Genomic DNA, 21,366 nt, shown 5'->3' with positions numbered 1-21,366 from the left:
AACAGAAATACACCATACTAATACAGTTAATTGATGTAAATGTCTGAATCATCCAAGTCATAGAAATAGGACAATTACTGTCTATTACAAAGACATACGGCAAGACAGTCAATGCTGTCTGAAATGCATAACAATTAGTATCATGTATGATCACAAAATCATCAAGGATTGTTAGCACATCAGCTAGCTAAAATACTTCTGAAAATGCGTATATATAATAATATGTGCATACGCTTCTGATGTCCCTGAAGAACTTTCTATCAAAGCATGGTTTGTGATTTAAAATCAGAGAATTAAAAATGGCTTCATGTAAAACAAAATAGTACTGAGAGGACTTTTTCCAGGGAAGATGCTACTACACAGAGAAAAAATGCTGCAGAATGTACGCGGTATACGATTTAAACAAATTAATCTTGATTTCAAATGTGTCTCACTTCAAAGAAACAGAATATAAAACAGCTTGAGTACATAAACAAGTATGCTTAACAATGTCACGTATATTAATGAGTAGGTTTTGTATTAACTTAAAGACAAACATGGTATATCAGTCATGTTTTGAGTTAGAACATTGTCTTTTGTAAGCAACAAACACACACAAATGCCACGACGTAGAATTAAAGATTTGGAAAAAGAAACCATTTGGGAGTGCAGTGTGTCAACACAGATAATCACAACTGTGTGACACAGGTTTGTAAGCGGAGAAAAGCAGGTTGTTTGTTATCACAATAGCAAAATCACAGTCAAAATCAGTCGGATGTGCATTTAAAAATGCGGAACATGGAACGTTAATTCACAGTCATTTATCTCTCAAAGCAAAGGTGCAGATTCATTGGAAGTAGCAAGGAGAAAATCACTGCGAGAATCAACTGGTGGTGTTATTCGTGGAATGCAATGCACATGTTATTACTAATTTCTTGTTTGGTACCAATTCTTGATTTCAATAGGAGACAAAAATGCTGGTTGGCACAGACAAGGGTAGATTTTTCATTTGATTGTTATTCGGTGCACAAATCACTTGAGGGAAAAGGAATGATCAAAGTCGAGCTTTGGAATGTCTGTTGCAGATGATGATGGGTTGAAGCAGGATTTGCCGATGAGAGAAATCACAGCTCTGGGATCAGCTTCATCTTACGTTGGGTCTCCATTGCCATTGGCTTGGCTGACTTGCGACATTTTCTGAAAACAGAACATCAAAAACATGCACAGATTCTTTGACGAGGAAGAGCCTTGATGTATTTGAGCACAATAATATCCTTAGAATTTTCACACATTTCAGTTCCAGAAAGTGATCCAGGCCGTTTATCCTAAAAACACAGTAACACTAACAGCATTTTAGACTAGTCTATAATAACTATCAGCAAAAAAAAGTATTAGTCCATTTCCATCTAACACAGACCTGCTCTTAGCAGTTATAAAATTATTGCAATGGATAAAGTAGTGTGTGTACGGCAATGCCTGATTAAACTTGCCTGGAATATTCTGGCCTTCTTTTAAGTTCATTTTAGTTTTTACACCGTTTCATCTGTGTCACTCACTCTATGACGGACATGACTGTCTACTTGATGCATAAACTGTGACACTGAAGTAAATCTATGTCAGTCGCTTGTCTGTGTCATCTGCAGTTCAGTGTGTCTATGACGAGTATCTGACGCACCAACGCCCAACTGCCTGCAACAATTGTACACTTATCTCAAAAGGAGAATGAACTTTGTAGGTGCAGTGAGCCTATTTTGAAAGATCACGTACTGTCTGTGTGAAACTTGAATAAAAAGAAAATCATTTTAACTGATAGACAGGTCCCTGTGATAAAATGCCTATGGGTCCGTTTCAAAGACTTATTTTTTTCTACAAATTTGCTGCAGGGACCACACAACTTTTGGCTATTCTCTGAATGTCAAGGAGGTACTTGGTGACACTTTTCTCCTTCCATGAAAATGTTTGGCACATCTGTCAAAGTTATCGCAACGTTTTCAATGATTTAAAAGAAGTTTTGGCATGTTGCTGACTCCAAACAGCATGCCTGGTCTTCAGTGGAACCCCCATTTTAAGACCCCCCAATTTAAAATTCCTTCCTTTTTACATTTAGTCAAGTTTTGACTAAATGTTTTAACATAGACGGGGAATCGAGACAAAGGTCGTGGTGTATGTATGTGCGTATGTGTGTGTGTGTGTAGATCAATTCCGAAGAAACTACAAAGCCAATCTTCATGAAACTGTACATAAACATTCTTTCGAATAATATCCCCAGACCATTTTTTCTTTTTTTGGATAAATGTCTTTAATGACGTCATATCCGGCTTATGGTAAAAATTTGAGGCGGCACTGTCACACCCTCATGTTTTAACCAAATTGATTGAAATTTTAGTTAAGCTATCTTCGACAAAGGCTGTACTATGGTATTGCATTTCACCTTGGAGGCGTAACAATTAATTAATGAGTTTGGTCATTAAAAATCTGAAAATTGTAATTAACATTATTTTTATAGATATCGATCCAAAAATAATTTCATCTTATTCTTCATTATTTTCTGATTACAAAAACATATAAATATGTTATATTCGGATTAAAAACAAGCTCTGAAAATTAAAAATATGAAAATAATGATTAAAATTAAATTTCCATTATCGATTTAAAAACAATTTCATCAATTTCGGTTCCTGATTCCTAAAACATATAGATATGTTATTTTTGGATTAAAAACAAGCTTAGAAAGTTTAAAAGAATAATGACAAAGAAAAGCGTGCTATCCTGCTCAGTGCAACCACCACCGCGCTATACTGGCTAGTCAATTTCACTGCCTTTTCCACGAGCGGGGGACTGACAATGCTATACGGTCTTGGTGCAAAAAATGTAGTGCGTTCAGTTTCATTCTGTGAGTTCGGCAGCTTGACTAAATGTAGTAATTTCGCCTTACGCGACCTGTTAAACGCTGACATAGTCCTATTTAATTAGTTTAATTACTTCCAGGGCTTTTCCGGTCCCATTGTTGCGGGGATGTATAAATTAAGCTTCCAGCAAAGTTTTAGGTTTGAAGTCCTTACCAATTACGAGAAATAATTAATTCTTTATTGCATTGTTTAGCAACAGTTCTCCAGGACTTGGGCTATTTTTAGACCGTAAGTGACGTTTCGTAAACCAAAGATGGCGTTTGAGACTGTTCTGTTTACATTCGACACTATCAACACCACTTTGCAATACTGAAATAATTTTTTCTGTATCCGCTTAGGTACAGTTTTATAACATTATTGGCACATGTAAACAATATGAATTAATTAATGAACGCTACGAGTATGGCAGCCTTTAAGACCTTGTTTTCTCTGACTTTCTGTTCACAACCTTTGCAAAATTACCCCCATTTTAAAACTGACCCTCCTTTACTGAGTTTCTCAGATTTTCTGAGGTCTTAAAAGGAGGGTTCCTCTGTATAACTATACTAAATGGACTAGAATTCCTCCTTTTTTAGATACAGTGGAACCCTCCTTTTACATACCTGCATGTGCAAAAAGTGTAACTTTAAGAGTAAGACCCCCCAATTTAAGACTCCTTCCTTTTTAAAGGTGGTCGTCTACATTTTTTTTCTCAATAGCGCTGTCCACGCTTTTTTTTTTAAACGCACGAAATGCACGAGATTTGAGAGGAGTTTTGTGCTTGGCATTTTCCAAATAAAGATATAATAATAATAATAATAATAATAATAAAGATAGCTTATATAGCGCCGCTTCACAAATTTAACTATGCTCTTAGCGCTGTACATCGAGATATAACAATTTCAATAATATAAATACAAAGATGATATTATCATAATACACATTTACAAATATCACTCACGTGCATACATCCTCGTGCACACCACGCGCATACACACTCCCACTCATTAGCAAGTGCTTCCATCCCCCTGCCACTGAGATGTTCATATACCCCCCTGGACAAGCTCACACCATGTCCCTCTCCTCTCTAGACTGCACATACACTCAGCAAGAAAAAGAAAGACTAAATGCAAATTTCATACACAACCCTATGGCTCAATCAAAGCTGAAGCAACTATATACAAAAAAAATATCCTACTATTGTTTGTGACTGCATGGATTTAAACGATGAATTTGCTTTTGTACTCCTGTTCTTTTTGTGTCTTAATGCTGTATTTTGGTTTTGTACATGTGTATAGCAATGTCATTGTAAAGCGCTTAGAGCTTCTAGGTAAGCGCTCTATAAGTTTCCATTATTATTATTATTATTATTATGAGTACTGCGCTGGAATACTACAATGAATTTTCAAACGGCTACACTGGCTTCGTCTTTCCTGATCGAAAGGGGGTGTAATGTTGATATTTGTAGATAATAGACTCTGCATTTTAATGGTCAAATGGCGATTTCGGTATAAAAATGTAGACAAGGACCTTTAAAACCTTGTTTTCTGAAAACTTTGGAGGTCTTACAAGGGGAGTTCCACTGTATAACTATACTAAATGTACTACAATTCCTCCTTTTTAAGATAATTCTTATTATAGTGAAACCCCCCTTTTACATACATGTACCTGAATGTGCGAAAAGTGCATACGGTCTGCTGCCTTTGCATCATACCTTAAATATAGTACATGTATCATTGATTGTGAAATAGATTACACTTACACTTCCATTTATGGGAGTACAGCTTGACAAGAAATCCTTATGTCAAGCCCATCACAATTTCAAAGTACAATAGTTATCATACCTGGAGTGTGTAACGCAAACTTTTTGGGATGAATTACCTAGCTTACTCCTGTTTTATCAATGATAGTTAATCAAAAGTATTTATCAACCCACAAACCTAAGTTAATGTTTTACAGGTACTCTACAACATCAAATGTGCTTTATATTTTAAGTACTGTCTCTTTAGTTTAACCTTTGCCGGATGCCGCTTTTGACTACACACGCCCGACGATGCGGGTTTGTCTGAACCCATACATTTGAAAGAGTGTTTTTACCGTTTATTTCTCTAACGACGATGCGGGTTAATTTGTCTGAACCCATACATTTGAAAGAGGGTTTTTACCGTTTATTTCTCTAACGACGGGGTGGGTTCAGGGAAACCCACAGCGCTACTTCAGTGGGTGCATCGAGTTTCTCCCTTCACCGACTTCTTGCAGGAGAGGGGGAGGGAGAGGGGGAGGGAGAGACTGAGAGACTAAGAAAGAGAGAGAGAGAGACTAAGAAAGAGAGAGAGAGACTAAGAAAGAGAGAGAGAGAGAGAGACTAAGAAAGAGAGAGAGAGAGAGACTAAGAAAGAGAGAGAGAAAGAGAGAGAGAGACTAAGAAAGAGAGAGAGAGAGACTAAGAAAGAGAGAGAGACTAAGAAAGAGAGAGAGAGAGAGAGACTAAGAAAGAGAGAGAGAGAGAGAGAGTCTAAGAGAGAGAGAGAGACTAAGAAATAGAGAGACAGACTAAGAAAGAGAGAGAGAGAGACTAAGAAAGAGAGAGAGAGACTAAGAAAGAGAGAGAGAGAGAGACTAAGAAAGAGAGAGGGAGACTAAGAAAGAGAGAGAGAGAGAGAGAGACTAAGAAAGATGGAGAGAGAGAGACTAAGAGAGAGAGAGAGAGAGAGACTAAGAAAGAGAGAGAGACTAAGAAAGAGTGAGAGACTAAGAAAGAGAGAGAGAGACTAAGAAAGAGAGAGAGAGAGAGACTAAGAAAGAGAGAGAGAGAGACTAAGAAAGAGAGAGAGAGAGACAAAGAAAGAGAGAGAGACTAAGAAAGAGAGAGAGACTAAGAAAGAGAGAGAGAGAGACTAAGAAAGAGAGAGAGAGACTAAGAAAGAGAGAGAGAGAGAGAGACTAAGAAAGAGAGAGAGAGACTAAGAAAGAGAGAGAGAGACTAAGAAAGAGAGAGAGAGAGAGACTAAGAAAGAGAGAGAGAGAGACTGAGAAAGAGAGAGAGAGAGACTAAGAAAGAGAGAGAGAGAGACTAAGAAAGAGAGAGACTAAGAAAGAGAGAGACTAAGAAAGAGAGAGAGAGACTAAGAAAGAGAGAGAGAGAGAGACTAAGAGAGAGAAAGAGAGACTAAGAAAGAGAGAGAGAGAGAGAGAGACTAAGAAAGAGAGAGAGAAAGACTAAGAAAGAGAGAGAGACTAAGAAAGAGAGAGAGAGAGAGACTAAGAAAAAGAGAGAGAGAGACTAAGAAAGAGAAAGAGAGAGAGACTAAGAAAGAGAGAGAGAGACTAAGAAAGAGAGAGAGAGAGACTAAGAAAGAGAGACAGAGAGGGAGACTAAGAGAGAGAGAGACAGAGAGAGAGACTAAGAGAGAGAGACAGAGAGAGAGAGAGACAGAGAGAGAGAGAGAGACAGAGAGAGAGAGAGACAGAGAGAGAGACAGAGAGAGAGAGACAGAGACAGACAGTCAGATAGACAGACAGTCAGATAGACAGTCAGATAGACGGATAGACAGACAGACAGACAGAGCAACTGACAACAGACATAGAGATACGGACAGACAGACAGAGAGACAGACAGTCTCTTGGAGACAAACAGGCAGACAGACAGACACTGTTCCGCTGCTTCGGTAATTATGGGTGTAGCAGAACCCGCGCCGTCGGCAGAGGGATTAGTTACAATCACTACTACTCTTTAAAAGTATGGGTTTGTGTGAACCCAGGAAGCACGGCAAAGGTTAAGGTGTACAGATAGAAATTCAACATGCATGGTTCAAAGCCTACATGGTGATGATCGATGCAGCTGGCAGCTGCAACCTGCACCCTTTGTTTCTTTATAGAAAAATATTGTAAATCAGTCATGTTACAGACATATTTATTAGACAAGCTGCAGATTAAATAACTTCAAGTTCCCTTCAGACCTTGACCTTCTTTCCCATAGATTTAATTTGCCTGCAACTGGCCAATAAAACATAGATACTGTTGGACTAAACAAAAGACTCCCATGGGTAACCACATTATTTTTTTCCCCATGGGTATGGAGTGACAAATACATGCACCCCATTGTTCGTTAACCTTGCATTTTTTCAGAATGGTGCAAAAGGTGTGAAGGTAAGACGAAAAAAACAGGGGTGGTTGGATTACCCTAATCCAATAATTTTTCTTCTTCCTAAATGTAGTCAATGTCCAATAAGTGTCAAGTGGATTGTTCTCATCAACAGAAAAGTGGCTAGCTGTGGATAAGGCACAAGGGTCAGATTGGAGTAAAATAGATGCCTTTTAGACTGTAACTATTTTTGTTTACTGTATTGTTAAGAAATATAGCATCACATCACCCTGCAATCACTGACAGACATGAGATACATTTTGCACATCATGTCGTACAGCTTCACAAGCCAATACTGATAAAGACCAGTTGTGGTATTAAGATTTTACAAATTTTCTTTTTAAGACCTGTATATTTATTACACCCCCGGTATAGGGGTGTGTATAGGTTTCACTCGATGTGTTTGTTTGTGTGTTTGTTTGTGTTCGCATATAGATCTCAAGAATGAACGGACCGATCGTCACCAAACTTGGTGAACAGGTTCTATACATTCATGAGACGGTCCTTACAAAAATTGGGACCAGTCAAACACACGGTTAGGGAGTTATTGGTGGATTAAGATTAAGACTGACATATTATTTGGGTGTGTGTTGGTGTTCGCATATAGATCTCAAGAATGAACGGACCGATCGTCACCAAACTTGGTGAACAGGTTCTATACATTCCTGAGACGGTCCTTACAAAAATTGGGACCAGTCAAACACACAGTTAGGGAGTTATTGGTGGATTAAAATTATACAAGGACTTATAGAGGCACACCCCCGTTGGTCAAAGGGAAATAACCATTCTCACTGCCACCAACTGAGAAGGTTATTTCCCTTTATAGGGGGTGTTTTTCCTATCGGAGGACTTTCTTGTTATATTTGGTGAACTTTAGCTCCTAGTCATTGACATTTGTAAAAGAAACATCATTTATATATTTTTCAGTAAATCTGATAAATCACAGTCTGAATTTGTTATATTTACTGATTTAGAAGTATTACAACACTCACTACCGAAAGCACTGTTCTCCCTGTATATTGATAATTAGCAAGCAAAACATCTCGTGCCATAGTCACTCCTTTAAAACTTTGTATACAGTCTGTCACTCTGTTATCTGCACAAGTGACTGTATTATGTATGCAGTATCACATCACGTCACACCACGGGACACTTACCTCGGATAGGTAATTTACTGGTGGCTGTGTGACCTAAATTTTGTTTATAACATCGCCATTGCAACTTTACCTGCCAGTTAGCTTGACCGTTCTAGAAGTCTGGTGATTGTTCCATAAAAGTCTTCACAGTCACCAATACTCTAAAATCACAATTATTAGCATTCTGTAGTTTTCAAACAAACAACTACAGACATATGAATTTTACATACTGAATTATCTAATGTCTCAATTGTAGGTATGATGTAACTCGCACATGCTTTTTGTTTGCAGTAATCGTAAATCATTGCTGATAGAATCTGCATTTAAACTATTTTTTTTTTAATAATACTGAATATATTTCACTTTTCAGTGCATAACATTCAAAAGATAAGATTAGAGAGGGTTGACTTATTATCACTAGACGCACCAAACCATTCATTTGCATGGTATCTATTTATAGCTATGAGCTAAAACCACAAAAATGGCATCAAGAAAATGTGGAGCAACTGGAATTGATGAAAACTGATGGCATCTTAAGTTCTACCATTTAGAAATTAGTTTTTATCACATACTGACGAATTTTCTGGCATGAACATGTTACTGTAAACAGTAAAGTTACATCAGAGCTGAAAGCGTGCGTGCACCAAAAAATCATACTCACTTTCTTTCTTTATTTATTTATTTGGTGTTTAACGTCGTTTTCAACCGTTCAAGGTTATATTGCGACGGCATACTCACTTGTTACCAAACTCAGAAATATAAAATAGAACACACCTGACAGTGACAAACAGATATGTTGAAACTGACTAACATGTACTGCAAACATCAGCCTCAATTCCTTCCCCTATTCCAAACTCTGTGTCATATACATGTACTACTCACCAAAAGAAACTTGTCATGTATTAATTCTTAGACCTATAGATATTTGCCATGAAGCTCAGGCTGATTATATATGCTTTTCTTTCCCCATTGCCGCAAGCAATTAACTTAATTTATTGATGTGTTAGTGTCTATAAAGTGGGGTGGAGTTGTCAGAGATGCACTCCCAAAAATTAAAATTGCAGATAAATCAACATAACATTAACAATTAACATCATAAAGATAAATGCAAAACATAGAGACGTTGAGGTTTAATTTCATTTTTTTTACATGTAGTATAGATGGCTCTATAATTATATCACTTTACTCAGCTATTTCACGACAAACACCCTTCTGGCACTCAGTCCCTGATATGTCCTTGAATTGTCATAAGACTGCAATCATGAGATGCATGGGGCTTAGAATCGTTCCTAACTATAGTACTCAGACATGCATTTGCATAAATAACAAGTACTTAACAATCCACTTAACTGAAGTGCCCTGGAAATAATCATAAAGGCTATCAACTGTAACTGAAAGAACTGAATGCAGACAGCTTTCAGCTCTCAGTCCTACTCTAGAGCTAAAGTTTCCGGTTCTGTTTAAAATGACCCATTTAAAAAAAAATTTGTTTAAGAAAGTTGGTTTGCAGACTTCAGAAGGGGAGGTACCCTTCTACTACATCTAGGGGACACATGTATCTTGTCACAAGTTTTGACCAATGACAAGCCTTAGTTAGTAGAAGAAAAAAATCAATGAAAACGTACAGGCCATATATTTTTTTTTTTAAATTGATCTACCTACCCATTTTTTTTTTTACTGTGTCACTTGGAACAAACAATGTTGTTGTTTTTTGGGCCTTATATTGTTCAGTTGCATGACAATTAACACTGCATCTACCAACAACAACAAAACAAACAAGTCGCCTGAAGCGATAAAAAAAACCTTTAGTCAAGCTGTTGGCATCAGAGTAACAGATTAACATAAAAAAACCAGCCATCGCCGAGACCTTATTAAGATAGTCTTGACTAACCACACCCAAAGACCGAGATGGGTCATGCTCGTCTCTGCATAGCGTGCGAACACAGTAGTTACTTAACCTATTTTCTGTAACTTTGAGCACATTTTTAGAGTAAACATAATATACGTATACATTTTTTAATAGAGGAGAATATGAGGAATACGATGCAATCATTTTTAAACCTGTTAGTGAAAATTCAATTTTAATGACAAATTTAATGAGCAAACTAATTTACTAAATTTTAAGCTGCCAAGCTAAAATTCAATCCCATTGTCCGGACTTCATCGAAGATTGCTTGACCAAAATTTCAATCAATTTAATTGAAAAATTACGGCGTGACAGTGCTGCCTCAACTTTCACAAAAAGCAGGATATGACGTCATCAAAGACATTTATCCAAACAAATGTCTGGGGATATCATACCCAGGAAATCTCATGGGAAATTTCATAAAGATCGGTCCAGTAGTTATCTCTGAATCGCTCTACACACACACACATACACCACCAGTCACCACCCTCGTCTCGATTCCCCGTCAATGTTTAAACATTTAGTCAAAACTTGACTAAATGAAAAAACAAACCAACAACAACAAAAAGCCATGTGACTCTTTTGTGAGCATGTAACATGTGAGTATGATTACCACGCGGGCATTTTGCAAGCAAGCCACTCGATCTTGAGATAAGTTCTTTATCTGTGTCATAAGTGTTTGTCTGTCTGTCCTTGGGTTGACGTACTGGTAAATGTAACCTTTTGTTTTGTCAATTTAATAAATGTTCCAATTACCTACCATTCTTGTTTTTTGATTCATGTGAGCATTTAGATTTAATGTTGAAAGCCAAATACCAAATACCGAATGGTGTCAAAACAATGCAAACTTTTTTCAGCCTTTTTTTTTGACAGCTCTGCAGTTTACGTGATGTAACACTAACACTAACACTAACAGTAACAGTAACAGCAAAACAAGATGAGAGAAACAACATTCCCGTCATGACCAAATCTCATGAACCGAAAGGTAATACTGGAGTCACGGGACTGGTCGTGAACAAGCATTTAAGCTGACCTGGTGTGGTTTACATACAGTCTTAATTATACAGTGCTGAAAAATGTACGTATACACTACAGTCCCTGTCGTGGACACGGTGCAAGGGTTTCAATTTTCAAATTCAATCAACAGCTCTGGTGCAATAAATCTACGGCGATCAACACTAGTTTCAAGTTAAGTACAACAGAATCAACATTTTAAATGCAACTCACCCTCGCCATGTCAACAGTCGATTCGACTGTAAGCTACAGTAGCCGATGGTAGCCTTATCTCCCTCTGACTTGAGGTATACTTCTCTCAATCACTGCAGTGTGTGTTGACATCAGATGCCACCTTCTTCCGGTTTATGGGAGCAGTGCATTGTCCTAAAAGTTATGATGTAGCAAATTCAACACCACATTCAGCTGCAAGACTTTCACAAATCAATATTTTGCAGAGAAAGATTTATTTTTCTGGTTTTTATAAGCACGTACTTGTACAGCGTAATGTGCTGAAAGTTTGTGTCGGATTATTGAAATGTAGGACACAATTACTACTCCCTCGACTCTTTGCGGAAAGAGTTTGTTTTGGTGATGGTTTGTTGTCTGCCTAGAAGTCGGGAAGTAAATTTTATTTTTACTCTGGAGTTAGTCTAATGAATCCTGATTCAAAATTGGCAATTAGATGTTGAAAGATTTTTTATTTCTAGCTGACGTGCTGTGTAATGTAATGCTAGATCGTATTTAAGTTTATAACACGAGCTTTTTGACTGTCCAAAATGTGACCTACTTTAGAGTCTACCATTTTTATGGTCAGATTTTGCCAATCAACTTTATCTGGAGAGTTTATTCCGAATCAAGTAAGTATCAGCAGATCCACATGCTTAGTATTGTTTTGAAATTGATTTTTTTTCTCCGTCCTTTTCACTTGTAACAATGATTTTCCACCCGATTAACTTCAGCACACAGTGGATGTACAAGTTTGTAAACAAATCTGAGCTATACAATAAATTGAAAGAATCTTCAAGTTCAACAATGAAAACTTGGGTGTGGTGAAAGTTCTCAGTGTCTACACGTGTACAAATATATTAACATCTCATGGAGGACATTTATTATACTTTAGAAGAATGCCTGTTTCATAACTATAATCTACAGTACCTCGAGTGTCGTTCTCAGACTTTTGTCACAGACAGTAAGTAAGTAAGTGACACATGTATATATATATTATTTTTATTGGACTCATTGTTCTAAGCCCTGGCTGTTCAAACGTCTGATAATTTGACATGTATTGTACTAGGAGGTCTGCTGACTATTTCAATCCAGGTCATATTTACTAATCTATTGTCCTCTTAGTCTTAGTCTGGGATTGGGAACACCACTAAAACCTTGGATGACATTCTTCATTCTATACCTGCAGACTCAAAAGTTTGACTCATAATAAAATCAACAAGAGAGTTTCAATGTTGTTGTAATTGTTGTTGGGGGGGGGGGGGTATTTCTAGAAAGGTGTATTTTAAGAAACAATTAAGCTGTGGTTTTGTTGGAGAGCAGGATGCGTTCTTCTTCTTCTGCGTTCGTGGGCTGAAACTCCCACGTACACTACGTGTTTTTTTGCACGAGTGGAATTTTACGTGTATGACCGTTTTTACCCCGCCATTTAGGCAGCCATACGCCGCTTTCGGGGGAAGCATGCTGGGTATTTTCGTGTTTCTATAACCCACCGAATTCTGACATGGATTACAGGATCTTTTTCGTGCGCACTTGGTCTTGTGCTTGCGTGTACACATGGGGGTGTTCGGACACCGATGAGAGTCTGCACACAAAGTTGACTCTGAGAAATAAATCTCTCGCCGAACGTGGGGGTGAACTCACGCTGACAGCGGCCAACTGGATACAAATCCAGCGCGCTACCGACTGAGCTATATCCCCGCCCGCAGGATGGGTTCATGTTTAGAAGTATTAGAAAGAAAAAGGCAAACAAATCGTACGTATTCAAATTATCAATATCATGCAGCTGCAAATCCTTGCTGAGGATTAAATGCCTTGCATAATTTTGATACATGTTTATAATTTAAAAATTCTGGTTACATTCGAATCACTGATAGTTATACTATACATATGAGAAATTATACACCCAGTCTGTGATCTTAATGCAGTGGCCACTCATAATCAAATTCACATTCAAATTTATGATTTGCGCAAATTAGTGTCTTTACGGTTTACCGAACATCTTTGCAGTTGGTATTATAAATTATAGTACATGTACTACATATAATATTAAGTACGGTGCTGCTCACAATCAGTGATCCACATGAACAACCTCTCAGTACTTTCTGCATGCCTTGGCTAGGTGCTCTTTAGAAGTTGGCACAATAACATCTGAACATTTGCTTGTGGAACTGTTAATGCAACTTGTCTTCAAGTGGAACACAAGATCAAAATAAACAAAAGTCCTACTCCTATTGTCAATGTTTTCTTGAAACGACAGCCAAAGTCTTGAACTAGCAAAGCAATAATATTCTATTGTTTGCTCTGTCAAGGGGTCATGCTGGCTTTGAATAATTTACATAGGCGTGTGCAAAAGAAGACCTTCTTGTGCACTGACATGGCGCAAATGCCCATGTCAGTTTGCCACTCGAAAAATGCAACATTTTCGCTCAATTCTGCAATGATCAAGACACCTTTCTTTCTCATGATTAATGTGATTTACACACTTCTGCTCTTCTGTCTTTTTCACAGATATCACATGCAACGATAAGACACAAGCGAGAAGCACCGGTGCCGACCAGGATGGAGGTGGTGCTGGTGGTGCTGCGGCCCAAGGGCAACCTGGCTGGCCAGGACTACAGGCACCGCCTGTATGAGGTGTTGCTGCTGGATAGCAAGACACCGCCCATCGACAACGCTCGTCCGGGCAAGTACCTGCCCATGTTCCCCACTGAGTCAATGGAGGAGGAGATGAGAGAACAGGTGCTGACCGAGGTCCTCAAGATCACTGGAGGCATCAAAGGTAGGTATAAGAAACGAAGTACTGTAGTGTCAACTGTCATTTATCTGTATAAACGTTGGTACCAGGTTTCAATTTACAAGTCAACTTCTGATTACTTCAAAAGTTAAGACATAAGCAAAATATAGATGACCTGCTTTAAGTTTAACTTTAAGTTATGAAACTGATAAAGTGGAGAATTTAGTAGTGAAAATACATGTGTTAAAACTCTTGTAAATTGAAATTATGTAGTTAATTTCTACTTCCTTCAGTAGTCAGCAGAATAAATGAATGACTTCATTTGTTAGGTCACCAAATTTATGGTATCCTTTGTATGATCAGCATTCAGAATGCTTTTGATTACGTGTGCTGTGATATGTTTGAATCCAAATAGGTGAGAGGGCTGTCCAGGTGTCGTGGAACAGAACAGCCCTACCTCCTTCACACCGAGAGTCCTTGTCCAGGTTTTCTCTCTTCTGTGTGCCCCTCAGTTCACAAGGTAGGATCAGTTTTTTTAATGCAGGGCTACCCCAATGTGTGCGTCCCTTCGTCCTGTACACATTAGAAGCAAAAAAAACGTACCAGAAATTTGTGGAGTTGATCCCTAGACGCACTAAACATGAAAAGAGCAGGTCCAAGCACGCACTACATATCGGTTGTCATGTGTAAAACTGTAATGTCGGTACTCGTTTAAAAAATGTTCTGCCAGATCTGTACTAGTGCAAATTTATTGAGTTTCTCTTACTAGTCTTAGCGATATGACCATTGTGGTTTTGTGAAAGGCCCAGAGAACTTAAAAAAAGTCGGCTTTACATTGAAATGAGCGCTTCAAAAGATTATGTGCTGGCAAAGGAGTGTGCCTTCCCAAAACATGATATGAACCACCTGGTCTTCGGACCCTCTAAAGTTCCCCTGATACATTACAATTGGAAGTCCCAAGACCCTGTAGGTGGAGTGTTTTTGGAGAGCCCAGCTATGCTATGTTAATTGAATGCGTTCTAGGTATTGTTTTTTGTCAGATCAGTTAACACTTGACAGTAATTTACCTTTGAATACGCTTTTTGGGGAGGTTGCTTTAAATGCATTCAGCAGAGTCAGACAAAAAGGTAAGTCTTATAGGATGACCAAAAAAAACTGTTGCAGATCAACACAAAATCAAAAGTGCAGAACCATAGTTATAACACTAACAGTCATTGCATTAAAATCAGTTGTTTACATATCCTGTGGTAAGTTATGCATATTAGGTATTTACTAACCATTGTATGGAATAAATGATTTATCATCCTTTGTTTTCAGACAAGCTGAACAAGCGTTTTGTGGAGCAGGCACACAACAGCCCTGTGTTCTGGTCTTTAGATTACATCATGGATGTTCTTCACAACAACACTGTCCATTTTCCCTCTCCAACACGCACACTGCTCATGCATCTGGAAAAGTAAGAGTTTAAGTAACTACATAGTTAGAATATCAGCTTTTAACACTGTGAATCTCTTTTTTTGTTTACGTTTTATTAAATAATTTTTATTTTAATATTGTTGTCTTCTGTGATATGCATACATTTTCCTTGATTGCAGAAGATTGTCAGAAGGATCTTTGGATTGGCTGACTGATTAATTGATTTTCTTTTAAAAGTGTATGGAGTTTTACACAGGACTGGTTAAAAGAGTTACGGAGGAAGATGTGTCTGTCTTTGTATAAGAAGAACGTTGCATTATGACTGCCATTTTGATTTGTCGTCTCAACCGCAATGTAAATTTCGTACTTCTCTTCTGCAGCTGGTTACGAGACAAGCACAACAAAGGACTGATAGAAAGCCTGTTCTGGTCACGAGCAGAGTACCGCATACACCTTGCAGTCCACAACCCTATCTTCATCCCCAGTCGACTGCCCACAGAGGGCAGCACTGCAAGCTTGTCTCCAGAGATTCAGTTTACTGCCAATGAAGCGCAGGCCAAAATGCTGGCTATCGAGAAATGTGACATTGTTGTTATGAACCCCTTGTTCGGCTCCGGTTTGCCTTATAATCCCAAGGTTGGTGAACATAGTGTGTGTTGTGTGTGTGTGTGTGAAAGCTTCCTGCGGTGTAACTTCCATATTTCATACATGTTTCCTTTTGTCTATAAATTCAATGCGTAATCATAGTGGTAACATTGCTTGGACCTTTTTGTCTTGTTCGTGTACATGTACTTAAAAAAATGATTTCTTATTTGAAAACAGAAAAACTTCAAATGAAAGTAACTGGAAATGTATGTTACCCCTGCTTCATAAATTTAGTACTGAGAAAACCGTTTTTTGGAAAAGGAAGTACTTTTTGAAGACATGAACAAAGTGTAGATGGTGTACTTGAGATCACTTTATTTGTAAATGATTTTGATTGACTTACTCTATCTGTGATTTTGTGCAGGTCAATAAAGCTGCCATTAATCTTGCCTGGCCGAACAAACCCATATACAGTGATATTCCTCTCACGCCAACAAACTCTGTGTGAGTGCACTGCCTATTTCATTATTTTGCCTTGCTATACTCTAATTAGAATCACTGTGAGCCAAATAGTAAATTTGTTCTATGAAAGAAAAGAACAGAAAATCAAAACTTGACAATGTAAAACAAGTCGCGTAAGGCGAAATTACTACATTTAGTCAAGCTGTGGAACCCACAGAATGAAACTGAACGCACTGCATTTTTTCACAATGACCATAGTCCGCCGCTTGTGCAAAACGGAGTGAAACTGATGAGCCTGTTTAGCGCGGTAGTGGTTTCGCTGTGCTGCAAAGCACGCTTTTCTGTGCCTCTCTTCGTTTTAACTTTCTGAGCGTGTTTTTAATCCAAATATATCATATCTATATGTTTTTGGAATCAGGAACCGACAAGGAATAAGATGAAATTGTTTTTAAATCGATTTCGGAAATTTAATTTTGATCATAATTTTTATATTTTTAATTTTCAGAGCTTGTTTTTAATCCAAATATAACATATTTATATGTTTTTGGAATCAGGAAATGATGTAGAATAAGATGAACATAAATTTGGATCGTTTTATATAAAAAAAAGTGTTATTACAATTTTCAGATTTTTAATGACCAAAGTCATTAATTAATTTTTTAGCCTCCAAGCTGAAATGCAATACCGAAGTCCGGCCTTCGTCGAAGATTGCTTTTCAAAAATTTCAATCAATTTTATTGAAAAATGAGGGTGTGACAGTGCCGCCTCAACTTTTACAAAAATCCGGATATGACGTCATCAAAGACATTTATCGAAAAAATGAAAAAAAGTCTGGGGATATCATACCCAGGAACTCTCATGTAAAATTTCATCAAGATCGGTCCAGTAGTTTACTCTGAATCGCTCTACACACACACACAGACACACACAGACAGACACACATACACCACGACCCTCGTCTCGATTCCCCCTCTATGTTAAAACATTTAGTCAAAACTTGACTAAATGTAAAAAGGAAGAGTGTTCGTTTGATGAATGAAGGGAGAGCATTCACAACATGTCAAGCCAGTGCTTAACTTGATTGGCCAGAAATCTGAACAGAACAGCATGTCATAGTGAGCATTTCAGAGAGACTGTCTTGAGAAAGCACTGATCTCTATAACTTGGATATTTTCAGAGATAAGCATAAAGCACTGATCTCTTTGTAACTGAGACATTTTCAGAGATAAACACCCTTTGGAGCAACAAAGACTATCTTGGTAACATTACCAATGGAAACTGAATATTTTCTTCAGGTCAGCAGATATCTGCATGCGAATGAAAAAGCAGGATTTAGCCAATGTACTACATAGCAAATAATGAAACAGAAAACATAGGAATTTAGTAGAAATTATTCATTTTATGCCGTGTTCGTTTCACAGGGAGCCCCGGTGGAAAGACAAGTACCCCTTACACGCCAGCGCTGCGGAAGGCGACGTGCATCATGTGCAGTCCCTCCTTAACCACGGACAACATCATTCCAAGAAAGATTCCATTGCATGGGCACCTATACATTATGCTGCATGGTCAGTGCACCTTGTAGAAGTTGTAGGCAGATAAAGTGTGTTGTGTGTACAAGTGTGTGTGTGTGTGTGAGAGATCAAAAATATGGTTTTTAGCACCCCTGAGGTAGGGGTATGTGTGTGTGTGTGCGCTCACGCTTGTGTATATTACACACATAAAATATAAAGCTCAAATGAACAAGATTCATTAAAATGGGGATAGTTGTATATATTTTTGAATGTACAAATTGAAATGTGAGTAAATAAAAAAAAACTGGTCATACACGTACAAACCCACTCGTGCAAAATCACAAGTGTACATGGGAGTTTCAGCCCATGAACGCAGAAGGCGAAGAAGAATGTGAGTTAACCGAACTGTTAGGTAGTTCTGGTTGTGATCAAAATGTTTTCGTTTGTTTGTATAATACAGTGGAACCCCCCTTGTAACACCCCCAATTTAAGACTCCCTCCCTTTTAAGACCTTGATTTTTTAGTCTTTCTGTTCATTGTCTGTAAATTTACCTCCATTTTAAGACTCCCTCCTTTTTAAGACCTGATTTTCTCAGATTTTTTTATTTAGGTCTTTGGTTCCAATGTTTCAGTTATCCAAACCCCAACAGGGAAAAAAAGACGAATTAAACATGAACTTGAACTTGTGTTTCTTAGTATACTCACGGAATAAAATAACTTAACATGTTTTAAAATTTAATATCTCAAAATCGGAAAAAGTTGCAGGAGAGCGGGGTGGTACGATCATAGTACCATCAATTCCTGAGAAGAGGAAAAAAACCGGAATGTTCTCGGTTGCTTAGTTTTTTCACAATTGGTCCTCAAAGACGCATGGTGTCATTTTGGAGTTTACTAGACTGACGCCTAAGCTTGCCGACGCTGCCGACAGCCAGTGCACGCTGTGTGTGCTGTAAACAGGTAGGCCTGCACTCTTTGACTCTCGGGGCACGTCTACCCGTACTTGAAACCTGCAAAAGGTCTGCTGCTGATCCACGAATATTGCATGAAAGTACTGCCTTTATTTGTCCGTTTGTTTGTGAGTGAGAACAACTCACTAAAATGTTTCTTTCTCTTTGCCCAAAATTGTCCACTCTGTCTTTCTCTTTCACCATGCCACGAACGTGTGTGAACGATAGACTCGTCGCAATAGGGATGTTGAGAGGAGGGATGACTTATACTGATGTTGCTAGGAGATTCGGAGTGACCAGGCAATCAGTTGCCTTGTGGCGAAGAAGGTACCAGCAAAACAACGGTAACAGCACTGTCAAACACACAGTGCTAAGTTTGTAAACTCCAAAATGACACCATGCGTCTTTGAGCTCAAATTGCAAAAAAGCGGAACAAGCCAGACTATTCCGGTTTTTTGCCCATAATGAGCAATTGAACAAGCTTTACGTTGGTACAAAAATCACTCCTGTAACTTTTTCCGATTTTGAGATATTAAATTTTAAACAGTGTTAAGTTATTTTATTCCGTGAGTATACTAATACTATGCATTGTCTTTGAAGTTATGAATTGTGCTTCCTGTTTCAGGTATGGCTCTGCAGACGTGGTGGAAGTGTTGCTGGACGCAGGCTGTTCCCCCAACCTGACAAACAGTGAGCTGCTGACACCACTGCACTTTGCCGCCAAGAAAGGCTTTCCTGATGTGGCGGAGCAGCTGGTGCAGGCTGATGCCATCGACCTGGTAAGAGAAAGGAAAAAGGAAAAAAAAACTGTTAAGCCCCCCCCCCCCCCCCCCCCCCCAATTTAAGACCTCCCCCTTTTTAAGACCTAGATTTCTTAGATTTTTGGAGGCCTTAAAATGGGGGTTCCACTGTAGTTATTAGCTTCAGGATATGGTGGTGCAGTTGAACCTGTCTATAATGACCCACACAAGAAACCAACCCAAAATGTTCCTTGTAGGCAGGTGGTCATGATGGAAAAGTGACCAATTATGTGGGGAAAACCTTGTTGGTGATCCTTGGAGGTGGCTGTAATGGGCAGGTGGTCATTATCGAGAAGTGGTTGTCAGGGCAGGTGCAACTGTACCTGCGATGTGAGCACCCTCCGACCCCCCCCCCCCCCCCTCCCATGAGAGTATACCTCCAATGAAGGGACACTTTGCTGGTTGCTAGGGTGTCCTTTCATTGCAGGGGCCACTGTAAAGAAAACAACCCCACAAAAACTGGAAGGTTACTTTGTCAAACATTTAATATTGACAAATACAAACCATTCATAGGTCTTTAAAGTGAATGAACATGAGAAAATGAACATGAAATAAACAGTTAGCTTGGTCTCGGAATATGGCAACAGAGAATGAGTTATAGATGCTAACCTCCCCCCCCCCCCCCCCTCACCCCCAGAATTAGGATGTCATGTTAATTGTTGTCTCATCTTCATATTTATTGGATCCATTTGACTTTTTGTTAGAACTTGCGAGATAAAGATGGCAAGCGGGCGATAGACATCTGCACCTCTGCACCGGGTCGCAACTTCAAACACCAACAGGTGGCCAACATCATTCAAGGGGCTCAGGTCCGGCCGGTAAGTAGTAAACCCTGTGTGAGGGTATATCTACATAATTAGTAATTAATAAGTAATATCCAGTTAAAATCTAAATATACCAGAGAGGCCATCATTTGCCAGTCAGTTTGAATTAGCTGAACATAAAACACAACGAGTTGTTATTTATTATTAACCCATCTTTGATGGTTTCTGCAACAGCCCTGTAGTTCCTCTGCCGTAAACATGGTTGACAATTTACTATTGTATTTTTATTTGGATATTTATTCATTTGAGATCAAAAGTTGTTGCTTGGTGATGTAACTGTGTAGTGGAACAGCATTCCATTCATTCATGTAACCAAGTATCAGGGGTACAGAGTTCTTTCCCCTTGCTCAAGCTCTGCTTTGCAGCTCACTGATAAAAAATGTTTTTGGACATTTCATGTTAATGTGTATACCAGTACACCCCACTGCAAATTGTTACATGAGACATACAGAGTGAAAATGAGGAGGAGGGAGATCTTAAGAGTTCAAGTATGTGCACTTAATAGGGACTGATAGCACAAGACTTGGTATCCTCAGGTCAAGGGTTCGAATCTAAGCTGGAACGGACATGGGTCAATGCTAACTTCCCTCTTAAAGGAAGCAACCACATTTTCACAGCAATGGGACCATAAAGTAAAGGAAATGAGTAAAGAAAAAAAGTGGTATCTTGTTTCAGAACCTGACAATAGAGGTGCAGCTGATGGACAAGTCCAGTCGTCACCTGAGACTGGTGTCTGGCATGCAGACCACAGTGCAGGACATCAACCAGCAGATGCTCAATGTTAGTGGAACTTTTTGGTTAAGAGGTCTA

At 38.6% G+C, this 21,366-nt stretch overlaps 1 protein-coding gene across 1 annotated transcript in view; it reads left to right on the top strand.

Moving 5' to 3' along the window:
- Window positions 1-11,583: 11,583 nt before the first annotated feature.
- The window catches only part of LOC138959346 (krev interaction trapped protein 1-like), a 30,929-nt gene continuing 21,146 nt past the window's right edge, over window positions 11,584-21,366 (top strand). The window contains exons 1-10 of the mRNA XM_070330775.1: window positions 11,584-11,906; window positions 13,786-14,056; window positions 14,427-14,531; window positions 15,329-15,467; window positions 15,808-16,063; window positions 16,437-16,516; window positions 17,896-18,039; window positions 19,558-19,711; window positions 20,437-20,550; window positions 21,232-21,336. Of these exons, the coding sequence (XP_070186876.1) occupies window positions 11,856-11,906; window positions 13,786-14,056; window positions 14,427-14,531; window positions 15,329-15,467; window positions 15,808-16,063; window positions 16,437-16,516; window positions 17,896-18,039; window positions 19,558-19,711; window positions 20,437-20,550; window positions 21,232-21,336 (1,419 nt within the window). The 5' untranslated portion in view covers window positions 11,584-11,855. The remainder of the gene's footprint in view (window positions 11,907-13,785; window positions 14,057-14,426; window positions 14,532-15,328; window positions 15,468-15,807; window positions 16,064-16,436; window positions 16,517-17,895; window positions 18,040-19,557; window positions 19,712-20,436; window positions 20,551-21,231; window positions 21,337-21,366) is intronic.

This window comes from Littorina saxatilis, linkage group LG2, assembly GCF_037325665.1.
Source record: "Littorina saxatilis isolate snail1 linkage group LG2, US_GU_Lsax_2.0, whole genome shotgun sequence".
In the NCBI taxonomy this organism is placed as follows: domain Eukaryota; kingdom Metazoa; phylum Mollusca; class Gastropoda; order Littorinimorpha; family Littorinidae; genus Littorina; species Littorina saxatilis.
This window is presented reverse-complemented; position numbering and strand designations above follow the sequence as displayed.